This window comes from Leguminivora glycinivorella, chromosome 10, assembly GCF_023078275.1.
Source record: "Leguminivora glycinivorella isolate SPB_JAAS2020 chromosome 10, LegGlyc_1.1, whole genome shotgun sequence".
NCBI lineage: Eukaryota > Metazoa > Arthropoda > Insecta > Lepidoptera > Tortricidae > Leguminivora > Leguminivora glycinivorella.
Genome location: NC_062980.1, coordinates 12,719,326 through 12,734,588, shown reverse-complemented (window position 1 = coordinate 12,734,588; position 15,263 = coordinate 12,719,326). Strand labels below are relative to the sequence as shown.

Below are 15,263 nucleotides of genomic sequence, written 5' to 3'. Positions count from 1 at the left end.
ACAAAAATGCACCTGGCTTGGCTACGTTCACGACAATTACGCCACCTACCATGTGAACTTGAAGTGGCAATTGTCAAAAAATGACATGTAAACAAACATAATTCTATTTTAACGATTTTGCGTTAATTTTAAATAAATCGAATAACAAGAGCTACTATTTGAAGTTTAATTTAGGTAGATAGATTATAAAGACATACACCGTGTTTTTTTGTTTTCCGTTAAATTCGACACGTATAGCTAGGTTCATTATCAGGAACCAACCTTTTTTTTTTTTAAATGATCTGTGACTTCCGAGTCCAGTCCCCGCGAATGATACGGGCGGCTGAATTCAATGAACCAACCTGTATATCACTTTTAGTTAAATTCGCGAAAAAAAAATTATTCATCATTTTCATACATAATAAATGAATTTATGAGTGTGAGAGACCCTTAAGAATAACATTCAAGTTAGTGTCAAGTGATTGACGGCACATGTCAAAAGAAATAACATTAGGAATTGGTAAAGGTTGTCACACACGTGTTTAGTAATTATCTTTATTGTTTTAATAACTCGATAACCGTAAGAGTTAACACGATAGTTTCTTAGAGAAATTAATTGTATTTGATTTAAAGAACCTTCCCTTAAAGTTACGGAATTCAATAAAAACAGGTTGTAGATATAATAATAAAAATCAGTTTCCAAAGCATTACTCACGGTATAAACTTCCAACCCCAGACCACAGAAAGAGGCAATAAATTGGTGCTGGCAAGGCATAAATAAGGAATCTTGAAGAACATAGGAGTAATGGCAGAAGTTCTACGAGCGAGTGATATGGTATTCGCTAAACCTCCGTCCCGTTAATGCCATATAAAACAAGTCTAATCGTAAGTACCTAGTCATGTCCGTGGCCGCAGAAATATCCGACACGGGCCTATTCCCAGGCCAGGCCTGAATCTTTAAGCATAATCTTTTACGGTAGGAAAAATACTAACAGCGTATTGAACAATATTAGGTAAACAAAGCTTAAATATAATTTATTATAATGTTTTGTTTTGACATATCACTTGTTACGTTTTCTTTTCAGGGCAGCTATCCATTTAGTCCTTTGATCCAATTTCCAGTGTGCTCTAAGAAACGAATAGAACGTGCAACGAGTATAATTTATGCCATTATTTTTACAATTAACAACAAAACAACATTGCTGTCCCATTTCAAAGATTACAAATTGTATTATATTTTATGATTTTTGACAGCCCGTCGTCACTCCATAGTACGATCACCCAGGCAAGCGATGATTGCCAACATTACAGCCCAAAAAAATGTTATCGAATCAAAATGACATGATGATATGTAGTGATTCAATGCTCTTTGAGTTTTGATAGATGACAAACCACTTTCAGTGTCAATTTTGACCACCGCAACTGCGATCGCTTTGCTTACCCCCTCCATGCACATCGCACGAAACCAATAGATCGTTTTACGCATATAAATACGTATAACTTTGGTATCAAATATCAATTAAACCAGCAACTTAACCGGACGGACTTAACCTATTGAGTTATTGTCCTAATGTTTTACCCACCACGTACGGGCGCACAGCGCACACGAATATTTTTTATAATAATCTTGCTATGGACCAATCATAGTATAAAAACGACATGGCAATGATAATTATGTAATGTCATACATAATGGCTTTGGTGGTCGTCCGATCTTGGAAATCAGTCAACGACAGAACGTCACTCGACGACGAACTCCTTCCGCTAGTTAATATTCTAATGTAAACAAAAATGGTTCGTGATTATTTTGAAGCATCGATTCGTCATATTTATTTTTAACTATCAATTTAGTTACCTATTTATTTTCTTTTCAGGATAATTCAGTGTTTTTGTTTATACTCGCAAGCGCGGTGTGCTGTCAGTGCGCTAATATTCTTTATGTGATACCCTTTACCTCAAAGTCTCATTATATCATGTTGAGACCAATTGGTTTGGAGCTGGCCCGCAGGGGACACAATGTGACAGTGTTTACCGCCTTCAAGGAAACTGACCACGCACCAACCTATCACCAGATCATGGCTGATGACAAAAAGATCTGGGATGTATCAGGTACCTACCTATTTATTTTATTTTATTTGTCGATACGTTAACATGACATTACAGTGAGCTAATACGCCATGAAACTTAAATAACACATAACAATGTATAAAAGTAGATACCTTACCTACCCAATATAACATCACATTCACATTATACTCGATGGCCTAGCATCCTCAAGCATTCATTTCTCATAGTTTTATTACCTATTTAGTCTTAATACAATGTTAGCTATATACTATAAATAAACATGATTATATGACCATGATTTATAATGTGTATAATGTATATTGTCTGTATATTATAAACAAACTGATAACATTCAAGATATACGTTTTTTTTTAATTTCAGGAAAAATGGAAAAATTCACACCTAAACCTAACCTAACCTTAATTCACGCTACCCTAAGGCGATTGAGAATTATTGAGGGAAGGCATACATTCGCACACATCCAGCAGCCCTACGTGGCGAAGTTGGGAGCGCGATGGCCCCGGCAAGGCCAGAGGTCGCAGGTTCAAGTCCTGCCGGAGGTGTGAATTTTTCCATTTTTCCTTTAATTAAAAAAAAATGTAATACCTATCGCTCGCAGACGTTTCTGCATGATAAAAAAAAAACGCTTAAATAATAATTAGTTTAGACGTTTCTGCATGATAAAAAAAAACAAATTAAGATATACTTAAATAATAATTAGTTTACTATTGAGATATAAAAAGTGGTTGATTCGCCCACCTACACTAGTAGCTTATGTTCATGAAATATTGTGTTTATAACAACAACAACAACAACATACAATCACGCCTGTATCCCATGAAGGGGTAGGCAGAGCACATGAAACTACTCAAGTTTCAATGTGTTTATAATGCTAATTAAACTTAAATATAAAAGTAGGTACTACATATTTACAATACAAAACACGAAACTGGCAAACGAAAAGTTAAAAAGAACATTGTGGACCAATTTACCCCTGCTTACCTATTAAATTATTTCAACATACATTTCGTTTATATACAGGGTGGCCCATTCAAATCGGTCAGTATGGGAAAGTCTGAAACTATAAGACATAAATTAGGAACCATCACCGATTTTGATAAAAAGAAAAACTGCATTCATACAACATGGGGAACATTTTGAAAAAATAAACTTACACTATTTCTATTCAGATATCGTTTGTGTAGGTCTTAAGCAGTAAATATCTCTAAGAAACATAATGTCTAAAATGAATAAAATGCATTTTTTTCACATACTTTAATTTATCATAGTAGGTGTTCAAAGTGACCACCGTTACAATATTCAGCAAGTTCACTTCATCTTTACAACAGTGTACAAAAATAGCTACAACACCGTTGAAGACCTAAAAGTAGCCATAGAGTCAACTTTAACGCTGATTCACCACATGAAGATACAAAATGCAATAGTAAGATCGTTACCTAGACGTGTTGAATATTGTATTGAAAAAGACGGTGGTCACTTTGAACACCTACTATGATAAATTAAAGTATGTGAAAAAAATGCATTTTATTCATTTTAGACATTATGTTTCTTAGAGATATTTACTGCTTAAGACCTACACAAACGATATCTGAATAGAAATAGTGTAAGTTTATTTTTTCAAAACAACCTATTGATTTGGCCGACTAGGCCGACTACCGACTAGTCGGCGCTGGGGTGGCCGATTAGGGTTCGATTCCCCAGCTGGGTAATCCTGCACATGAAATTGATAGTCCTAAGTAGGACATTTTTTTTCTGATATTGAATTGTATGAATGCAGTTTTTCTTTTTATCAAAATCGGTGACAAGGTTCATAAGAACAAATCTTCGTATGTCTTATAGTTTCAGACTTTCCCATACTGACCGATTTGAATGGGCCACCCTGTATATTAAGAAATCAAATACGAGTATTGTAACGTATCTGTAACATTATCTTAAAGTTCGCACTGCGCCGGTCATTATACTCTGTACTTTTAGGTATTTAAAAAAGTAAACAAATAATTTGTACCGCAACTCCATCTGGTGGTTTTTTCGACTTATGAATTTATCTGATTGAATAGATGTTTGCGGCTGTATAAACAACCGATTTAATACGTGTTTAATAAAATAACTAGGTACCTACCTACTAACCAATTATTTTAATAAAATATGTACTATAATATAATTATAATAGTGTTTTACACAACTTTTTTAAAACGTATTGATTTATTATTATCACTCTGATAACATGTCTACTTAAAATAACATGATATGACTGTTATCAAACCAATAACTACAATAAAACAAAATTGTAGGACAAAGTCCACCAATAAACCAAATTATTTTATTGAGACATATCTTAATGATACCTGATAGAAAATACTTTTTTCAGTACAGATGGTGTTTTTTTTACGCACTAGTGCGAGAAGTGGTTCATTAAATATGCGAGGTCGAAACTTCGGAGGCTCATCTGTACTGAAAAACATCGTACGATACACGTGCGAAAAGGAAATTCGTAACTCGTGTCGATTTAAAACACTCCCTTCGGTCGTGTTTTAATTTATCGCCACTCGTTTCGAACTTCCTTTTTTACGCACTTGTATCGTAAATGTACTATTTACATAAGTGACCAATATTTAAATAGATTTTATAGTCACCACTTATATGATTATTTATGTTAATGCTTAATTTCGTATTCAGAACAACTCGCTACGCACCTGGTTAATTTTTTTGTTTAAGTAACTAAATATTAACACCATAGGTTAAAAAATCTTCACCACGTTTTAAAACTAGTAGGTAACTAGGTACTTAAATACCTATAATTGAATTAAGTACCTACGGCACAAGAACCAGTTTGGATTAAAAATATCTAACTGTATATAACTGATAAAAAGTGCGATAGGGAGTTACGAAAACGATATTATCTTAAGCGTTCGTGTATTTGGCTACGTAAGTTAGGTACTCTGAAGTCTGAACAGAAAATTATTATTATTTTTTTTTATTATGGAATGATCGGCGATTGACCCTAGTCACACCTGATGGGAAGTGAAGACAGAGTCTAAGATGGAGCTCACCGATTCAGTAATAGCCTATTCACTCTACGTTTAAAGAGACCGAGGTCGTATTACCTCTAAATAAATACCTCTAAATAAATATTGGGGACACCTTCCACAGATCAACTTAGTTCCAAAACTAAGCAAAGCTTGTACTATGGGTGCTAAGCGACGACATACATACTTAAATAGATAAATACATACTTATATACATAGAAAACATTCATGACTCTGGAACAAATATCTGTGCTCATCACACAAATAGATGCCCTTACCGGGATCCGAACCCAGGACCGCGGCTTAGCAGGCAGGGTCACTACCGACTGAGCCAGACCAGTCGTCATTTAACTTGTACACAGAAGTCTTATTTTTTCCCCTCTTTCGATTGTTTTTAAGCTGGAGCAATGTAAAATTATTTGCACAGTGGATAATATCTATAGAAGATAGAACTCATTTTTATTGTTAGTGAAATTTTCAATACAACCTAATGTGTAGTTTTAAAATGAGAATAAAATTCCGTTTTGGAAAGGTCGCGTTCGACGGAACTTTGCGGACTTTTAATTGGTTACCTATGTACTTTGTTTGCTTTTATAAATAATAATAATTTTATTTCAGAAGGAGGACGACCTAACGTCTTTACAATGGTGGACATATCCGAAGAATTATTCTATGAAAAAATCCTCTGGGGAGGAGGTTTAGCATCCACCGAGGTAGCACTCAGTTCGCAACAAATCCAAGATTTTCTAAAGCAAGATCACAAATTTGATTTAGTTATAAGCGAAATGTTTTTCCAAGAAGCCACGTATGTTTTGGCACATAAGTACAACGCTCCTTTGGCTCTGGTAACCACATTTGGAAACTGCATGAGAAACAATATTATAATGAGGAATCCTCTTCAATTGGCAACTGTTATAAATGAATTCGTTGCTATCAAAGAACCACGAAGTTTCCTTGGGAGGTTGAGGAACTTTTACTTTGCTGCTTATGAGTATTTTTGGTATAAAGTTTGGTACATACGTAAGCAAGAAGAATTGGCTAAGAAATATATAAGGAACATGCCGGAACCTGTTCCAAGTTTAGAAGAACTACAGAGGAACGCATCGCTGTTTTTAATGAACAGTCATTTCAGCTTTGACACTCCTGCTGCATATTTACCCAATTTAGTTGAAATTGGCGGAATTCATCTGACTCATAAATTTGACCCTCTTCCAAAGGTAAAGTAAAATTTTTAAAATGTCATTCAAGAAACATATTGAAATAGGAAATTAAATAACAATAACAAGTATACTGGCTCTGCTGGCTTTTTTCAAAATTGATAATTTGTTGGTACAAATATTATACCTACATGCATAATACATACATACCAAATATTATATTGTCCCATAGGAAATAGAATACGACATCATACCGTCCATCTTTTAGACGTAATTGACTAATCATTACAGCTAGTCATGGTGACCGAAGAATCAATAGGTTCAAAGGTCAATGTTATCGGTTTGGTTAAAATATTGTTTACCAAACTTCGCATGAGTTTAGTTTACTTATTTTAGGTAGAGACTTATATCTTTTTACGCAATCTATTTTTGTCGACTTCTAAAACAAAATTTTCGCCCATTTAAAGAATGATTTCTGAAATGAAAACTAGGTACTTACCTTTAATGTATATCCAATAATATCAGTATGTAAAAGGAAGAAAATTAGACTGTTTGTAATCGATTCGCTAGTCCCATATGTTGCTTTTAATATTTTCGTTATCTTTTTAACCGACTTCAAAAACGGAGGAGGTTCTCAATTCGACTGAATGTTTTTTTTTTGTTTTTTTTTTTTGTATGTATGTTACTCGATATCTCCGAGAATCGTGGATCGATTTTAAAATTTTTTTTTTGATCGAACGGGTATAACCCCGAGATGGTCCCATTGGGACCAAGTCAGGGTCTGATTCAATTCAATTCAATTCAATTCAATTCTTTATTGCTTCCATGTTGGTACATAATTATTACAGGTGGCAGATATAAAAGGTAAGGCACAACACAACATGAGACCCTGTTAGGGTATTGCAAGAAATATAAATAAAAACTATAACTAAAATATACACAAAGAATAAATTAATAAAATACATTATTGAATACATTATTGAATACATTATTGAATAGCTTATTGAGTTACTTTTGGAATTTATATAAATTAAAATAATCTTGTAAGGAATAAAAACAATTGTCAATTAAGTAATTTTTCAATTTTATAACAAACTTATTATATTTAGTCTCTTTGGTTATCTCTTTAGGCAAGTTATTGTAAATACGTATAGTTGTCATATGCGGGCTGTTACTACTCATTTGCAAGTTGCTAATAATCTTGTAAGGAATAAAAACAATTGTCAATTAAGTAATTTTTCAATTTTATAACAAACTTATTATATTTAGTCTCTTTGGTTATCTCTTTAGGCAAGTTATTGTAAATACGTATAGTTGTCATATGCGGGCTGTTACTACTCATTTGCAAGTTGCTACTCGGAATAGCTAGTCTGTCTTTATGCCGCAGATTCATGTGATAGTTGCAATGATCTTTGACTTTAGAATACAGGGATGGGTGCTTTCGCACAAATTTACAGGCTTCTAGTATATACAAAGATGGTAGAGTTAGTATACGTAATTTTTTGAAGAACGGTCTGCAACTATCTAAGGTGTTTATATTTGCGAGAATTCTAACACACTTTTTTTGAAGTATGAACAGGTCTGGAGCGTCAGTGCTGTTACCCCACAGAATAATTCCATATTGGAGCCACGAGTGAGTGAAAGCGTAAAAAGCACTCATGGCCGTTTTCAAATCGGTGGTCCTTTTGATATTTCTAAGGGCATACGTGAAACTAGAAACTTTTTTCGCAATTTTTTCTACATGTGCTTTCCAATTAATGTTCTCATCAACGGTAATACCAAGCAGACTACAATTATTTATTTGTTCAAATTCAAAATCTAAATACTTGTAATCAAGTTCTAGAGGTTCTCTCTGATAGGGTCGAAATTGAATTAGATTTGTCTTTTTTAAGTTCAATTCTAGGTTATGGTCTCCTAACCACGTTATTACGGTGTCAAGTGTGGTATTTAACTCCAAAATCGTATCATTTTCGTCCTGGCTGGATATCACAATGGACATATCATCTGCGTACATAAAACACTTAATATTATGAGTATTTAATATTTTTGGCAGATCGTTTACATAAATTAAGAATAAAATACATCCCAACACACTGCCCTGCGGATGATGGGATCTTGGAGAAATCGAGGGAACTCTTCAAATGTTATAGGCACATGTAAGGTTTTTAGTGTATTTTTCAAAGGTACACCAGTATTTACGCCTGACGGTAGTAATTTTATGTGGCTGAGCTGATGATGGAAGGTCAACTCCTCAATGGTTAGGAGTTAAAGAATAATTCTTTCACTACTGTACATATAATATCACTAGGAACCACTAAAAATCAACAAATAAATAAACTTTTTGACAAAAAATAAAACCGCCTTCAAAAATAAGCGCGTTACAAAACACGGAGAAACTAAAAAGCCAAAAATAATAAACCTTTGAATTCAATATTCGATATCGTATTGCAATAATCTAAACATCCAAATTATAAACAAATCAATTATTTTTGAAGTCGGTACCAGACCTGTTTGCCCCTCCCAACCATGCGCAGGCTGGCCCCGCCTTCAAAAATAATTGATTTGTTTATAATTTGGATGTTTAGATTATTGCAATACGATAAGAAATCTGAATTCAAAGGTTTATTATTTTTGGCTTTTTAGTTTCTCCGTGTTTTGTAACGCGCTTATTTTTGAAGGCGGTTTTATTTTTTGTTAAATAGTTTATTTCGTTCTATTGGAAAGTAATACATATATTAATTACTTAATTATTTATACATTACGACATTTATGACAGCATGTACAACATTGTCGGTCGCCACTTTGTATTAATAGATTAATCCATTACATATTCATATTTTGTAGGATTTGGCCGACATTTTGAACAAGTCAACACAAGGCGTGATCTACATGAGTTTTGGATCAAATGTCCATAGTTCAGAACTACCTGTCGACAAGAAGAAAGCCTTCCTGAACGTTTTCAGACGCCTGAAATACACTGTGTTGTGGAAATGGGAAGAAGAAAGTTTAGAGGGCAAACCTGATAATCTGATTATAAGAAAATGGCTGCCGCAAAAAGAGATCTTAGGTAAGTCAATAACATAATCTATTTTAGATTTATCACTAGAAAATTACAAGAAAAGCCAATTTACGCGAAGTTAATCGTTTTTACAGTGTTAACTGTACTTAATAAAATAATATCGTGCCTTTTTCCTATAAATAAACTAGTCGTAACTTTTCTCGCAAGCGTAGGTACCTATCGTAGGAAAGAAGTTTTTTTTTTGTCAAAAGTAAGGTTTAAAAGTTTTAAGCTTGTGTCGAGAGATGGCAGTATATGCACTGTGAATTGTGATTACACATTTTACTTTGACAGCAACTCTCTATATATAATACTTGATCCTCTTTGGCAATACATAACGACCTTCTTCGTAAAATGTAAAGATTTCGTTCCCAAAAACCATTATTTTTAGATGTCCAAAATATCCAAAATATTAATTAAAGACCTAATATTTATAAAATTGTTTACAGCTCACCCGAACGTCAAAGTATTTATATCTCACGGTGGACTGATCGGGACACAAGAAGCAGTATTCCACGGGGTTCCAATCATCGGTGTCCCCATATACGGAGACCAGTACAACAACCTTCTGCAGGCTCAGGAAGCTGGCATGGGCAGAATCCTACAGTATCATGATATCAACGAAGAAAATCTAGAAGCTGCCTTACGCGAAGTCTGCGAAAAAGACTCTTACAAAATCAAAGCCAAAGAGTTGTCAGCCAGGTTCCAAGATAGACCGTTCACAGCACTACAAACTGCTATGTACTGGATTGAGTATGTTATAAAAATAATGGTGCTGATTACATGAAGAACCCAGCGCGTAATCTTAGCTGGGTTGAGTATCACATGGTCGATGTTTTTGCGTTCTTTTTGGCGATCGCTGTAGCATTCATTTTTGTTGTTGTAAAAATCATCAAAGTCATCAAGTATTTTGTTACAAAAGAAACAACTGTCAAAAAGAAATCGAAACGCAGTTAAAATATTTGCGACGTTGCTATATAATTATATTTTTTAACTACAATAAATAGTGATACGTGTTATTGTTTTATTTAACGAGCGTAGTCAAAAAAACATTTTATTGAACGGATGATTATTGATTATTCAAAATATTTAAACGCGTGTACACGGCCTGTAGCTAAGAGTACAAATAGTTCATAGTTCATAGTTATCTCTCTCTGTCGCTCTTCCGTACATCCTCTGTATATCAGCCATCCGTTCTTGGTACGTACGTATGTAATTTTTAATATAGGAACGATGTTAAATATTAGATCTTATAATGATATGGATCGGATACTTCTGTGGGACTACTATTTAGATTAAATAAATTGGAAAATAACTTGAACGTATTTTATTGAAAAATCAAAAACTAGAATAACATAAGTCAGTTTTTACAACAAGGTATAAAAATTATCTTAGCGGCCTGTGTTCGTAGGCGGAGGTAAGCTAACCAGATTCAAAAGAGGTTCGCCACACTTCAATGTCAAAAGTATTGTTATTACGTACCTATGTGAAGACTCATCATTTTTAACAATGACATATTGCAAATACTCTAAATATTGCAATTCATATTGTATCAATAAATTATTTCTTGTGATCTCGATGAAGCGTAGCGGTAAGTGTGTGCGACTTTCGTTCTGGAGGTCGCGGGTTCGAACCCCGGCTCGGACCAATGAGTTTTTCGGAACTTATGTGCGAAATGTCATTTGATATTTGCCAGTCGCTTTTCGGTAAAGGAAAACATCGTAAGGAAACCGGACAAATTCCAATAAGGTCTAGTTCCCTTCGGCTTGGAAGGTCAGATGGCAGTCGCTGTCGTAAAACTAGTGCCTACGCCAAGTCTTGGGATTAGTTGTCAAAGCGGACTCCAGGCTCCTATGAACCGTGGCAAATGCCTGGATAAAGCAAGGAGGATGATCAATAAATTATTTCTCGTACTTATCTTAACACTCGTATTGCGCCGTCATTGTTTAGTCTTAGATACTTACTCTTAGATCTGCCTCCACTCTATCCGCCCAACGATAGGATGGCCAGCAGAACGGCGTCCAGTTGGACAACCCACATAGGCCCTCTTGACTTCCCGATCCTCACCCATCCTTATGAGATGGCCAAGCCAGCGGAGACGATGTGCCTTGATCTCACCTATTATATTCGGTCCAGCTATTAGATGGCACACGATGGCAGCTCTTTTCACGGTCTTAATAGATAACATTACTAACGCCGTGTCTTGCGTGGGCGACGGTCGCGCGACCGTCGCCGTCGCGTCTCATCGCATCGTCTACTTTCCATATCGATAAGGCTTGATTTCGTATGCGTCGCATCGCCGTCGCGCGACCATCGCGCGACCGTCGCCCACACAAGCCACGGCGTTAAATAATAATTATTGGTGAATATGAAATACTTGCAAGTGTTATACTATGTGTCGGAATAAATATGGTACTACGCTATTATTACACCCGATTAAGATCATATATAAGTAAGAGATATTTTTGAATAAGATGTGTAAACTCATATTCTTACATTTGACCGTTTGTCAAAACCTACGAAGCTACATAGACATTTCGGCCGCAAAAGCCCTTAAACCAGCCTTGTCGGTACTGCGTCCACTGGATATAATTAGACAAACATTGGCACAAAACGTCGACGTTTGCATAGGCACCTTTGTCCAAGTGCTCGCTACGTCAGACTTATGAATTCGAAATGTGCAGGCCTTGAAACTACGGACCCCTTGCAGACTGGTACAGTCGGAACCAAAAGTAGATCACACAACGCTATCAGAGTTTAGACTACTAACTACTACTAACTACTACTAGAAGTAACTACCATTCTGTAACAGCTAATCAAGAACGATTTAATGGGCTGACAAAGCCCATACAAAAAAGCGTACCCCTGAAATGTATGGACATTTTAGGCTTAAAACTAAAAGGCGCTGTTTGCAGCCTGGAATTGACCAAAATCATATTTTCCCCAAATATTTTTGCGTGTTTTTATTTTTTATAAGAATAAATGACATAATTTTAGAACCATGACATAGACATAGACATTTTATTAATAATATTATAAATATTACACGTTCATCAATAAAATTATTTAACAGCAATTAAATTTGATTAACACAATTTCAGTCTAATTATAATTTCTAATATTTAATTGAAAGATGCATTCATTGATTATATTTAATACATAAGTATGATATGTCATTTAGATTTGTTAATTTGATTTTATACATTATTATTATTTTATACTTAGATATAGTTTGCATGTACCTAACGAAACTCAGATACAAAATTGTAATTGGTTCCCCGCGATACAGGTGTAACCTAGTGCGGGGGCCTCTCATTGACGGTAGTTAAAGAAACGGTGCGCATCCCTTCTTTTTTTAAGTCGTGGTAATTTATACTACACGGTAGTGCCCAGTAGATGACACAAACACTTAATAATGTAAGTGACATCTATTGGGTCACAGTCGAATACTGGAGCATACTTACTTTTTTATATTATGTTAGTCAAAAACGCTTACACTGGCCCCGCACAATCGAAACTAAGGCATAATTTGATCTGCCTTAGTAATTGGGTTGCACTTAAAGCTTCTCTGAATTTCGCCTGATAATGATTAGAACACAATTTACATAAAGGAAACTATTTGTTGAACATAAGTAATAATATAGTAGCATGCAAGTTATATTTGTCAAAGCAAAATTTGGAAGTTCGTCTTACCAAAGACGATCGAGTATTATAGAGAGTTACTGTCGAAGTAAAATGTACATGTAATCACAGTGGCATAGACTGCCATCTCTTGACACAGGCTTAAAACTTTTGAACCTCAGTTTTGATAATTTGGGCCATATATTTAGCTTGATATGTGTCAAAATGTCAGATATTAATATTAGCGCCATCTAGCCGAGCGTCCCCCAAAGGTGTAAGGCCATCTAGGCCACCGTACCTTTTTCTGCATGATACTGGGGTACGTTTTTTTTTAGACTTTATCTGTCTATACGAAGTTACATAATATGTCTTTGATACCTATCAAAGAGGACCGAGTATTATAGAGAGTTACTGTCGAAGTAAAATGTGTAATCGCAGTGCACAGACTGCCATCTCTTGACACAGGCTTAAAACTTTTGAACCTCAGTTTTGACAATTTGGCCCATATTCTTAGCTTGATATGTTTTAAAATGTCAATGATCTCTATGATATAAAAAAAACAAACTGATACAAAAAACTAACATGATGCGCAGCAATTTAAGATCTGACCTGATTTCCCAAAATTTCCCAGTAATTTTGCAAACGTTTTGTGAATTCCTCATCAAATGTATCAATGTATCCATGTATGTACCTATTTAAGAAATTCACTTTATTTTAAAACCGAAATAAATTACACATATGAAAGAAAAAGTGACCAAGTCCTCTGGTGCCTGAGGCTGGAATCGAACCAGCGTACTTTCCAATCGCGGGAAATGCCTCTTAATCCGCTCGGCCACCCACTTTATTTTATTTCGCGATACGTTTTTTGTTTATTTTAAACAGAGTTATAAATAAATGGGTACGTAAACGGGTGACCTACTCTAATATACAACCATAACAGTCAAAATAAGTACATTAAAATTAAGTCAGGCCCATTTCCTGAAATTACTCTTCTGGGTATTTCAAAAGTGTTCATTATTAAGATTTATTGACGCCAAGGACACGGGGCGCGAATACTTGGAGCCCTAATTCGTTTGCCTGGGTCCGGGCTGTAAATTTCTTTTGAACCTGGCATTGGTTTATTTATATTTGGTCGCAGGTACATAATTGGAATATAAATTAATGAAATCAGCGTAAGAAAGGGGTCGATTTACACCCCGCCCATGGAAATTACCCACCGCTACCCTGCACGTGGGTGGTGATAAAAGTGCAACATCCTGGCAACAGCACTGTCTTCTCACCTCGCGGTTCTAATAACACGCCGTACGATAAAAAAAATGAGCAACAAAACAAAACACTCTCAGTGAGCAGAGGTTCAGATCGATAGTATAAGTAGTTCTCGAAATATTTTTAATATTTTTTTCTCAAACATGCAATGAAATATTGTCTTTACGTTCCTTAAAATGGACTGGGAAGTATCGCTTTTTGGGCGCAACAACTCGAGAGGACTGTAAAGGGATTTCATATTATTTTTTAGGCCTAGGCCTGCAAAGTAACTTTTTTTTATAAAATATTGTCGTTTAGAGCATTTTTTTTTTATTTCATTGTATGTTTGAGAAAAGCACTATACATGCCTCGGCGTGAAAACGGATTCCCGGCCTCGTATCCCTATCCGGCCTCGCTCGCACGCTCGCTCGGCCGTATATACCCACTTGGCCGGAAATCCTCATTTTCCCGGCCTCTGATGTAATGTACTATTAAATTAATTCAGGAAAATGTAATAAACCAACCAACCAAGAAGAATAAGCCGCTAACCGGGCGATTTGTTTACAATTACCTAGACACGCTCTTATTCTCCAACATTGTGCGTCAAGATCATTCTGAAAACCTCGCCTGTGTAGCGACTTCCCTTGTCCGCTTATTGTACTATCAGCTGCAAAAGTGCATGGCGAATTTATCAATGAATTCATTCATAATTTCTCCATACACTTTAGCTGATGATAGTACCTACCAGTGGCGGAGCGTCGATACAACTCGATTCCCAACGGGTTCCCTAAAATTCTCTAGTATCTGTACATTCAAAACAGATGCCAAAACCCCTCCGGCTTTACCAACGAACATTTTCACGCCCCGCCACTGGTACCTACCTGTACCTACCAGGTTAAGTAAGAGGACCGAGGCAATTGGGAATCGGGGAATCATAAATGCTTTATATAGACCTAATTAAAGGCATTAGGCAATAAAATGACGAGTCTGGAAGTTTGAAGTGTTTAATTAGGATAATTAGGAGGCATTCATTTTGCTGAATTCGCTTGAGCACGCAGAGCGCTTCTCGAAAGTTCTCTTTATAGCGCGT

The 15,263-nt window shown here is 35.5% G+C and overlaps 1 protein-coding gene across 1 annotated transcript; it reads left to right on the top strand.

Moving 5' to 3' along the window:
- The first annotated feature begins 1,673 nt into the window (after window positions 1–1,673).
- On the top strand, window positions 1,674–10,622 carry LOC125230644 (UDP-glycosyltransferase UGT5-like). The gene is given in 6 exon segments (XM_048135870.1): window positions 1,674–1,772; window positions 1,853–2,087; window positions 5,711–6,309; window positions 9,094–9,316; window positions 9,757–10,065; window positions 10,068–10,622. Coding segments are annotated over 6 exon segments (1,566 nt in total). The 5' UTR covers window positions 1,674–1,769; the 3' UTR covers window positions 10,265–10,622.
- The last annotated feature ends 4,641 nt before the right edge of the window (window positions 10,623–15,263 follow it).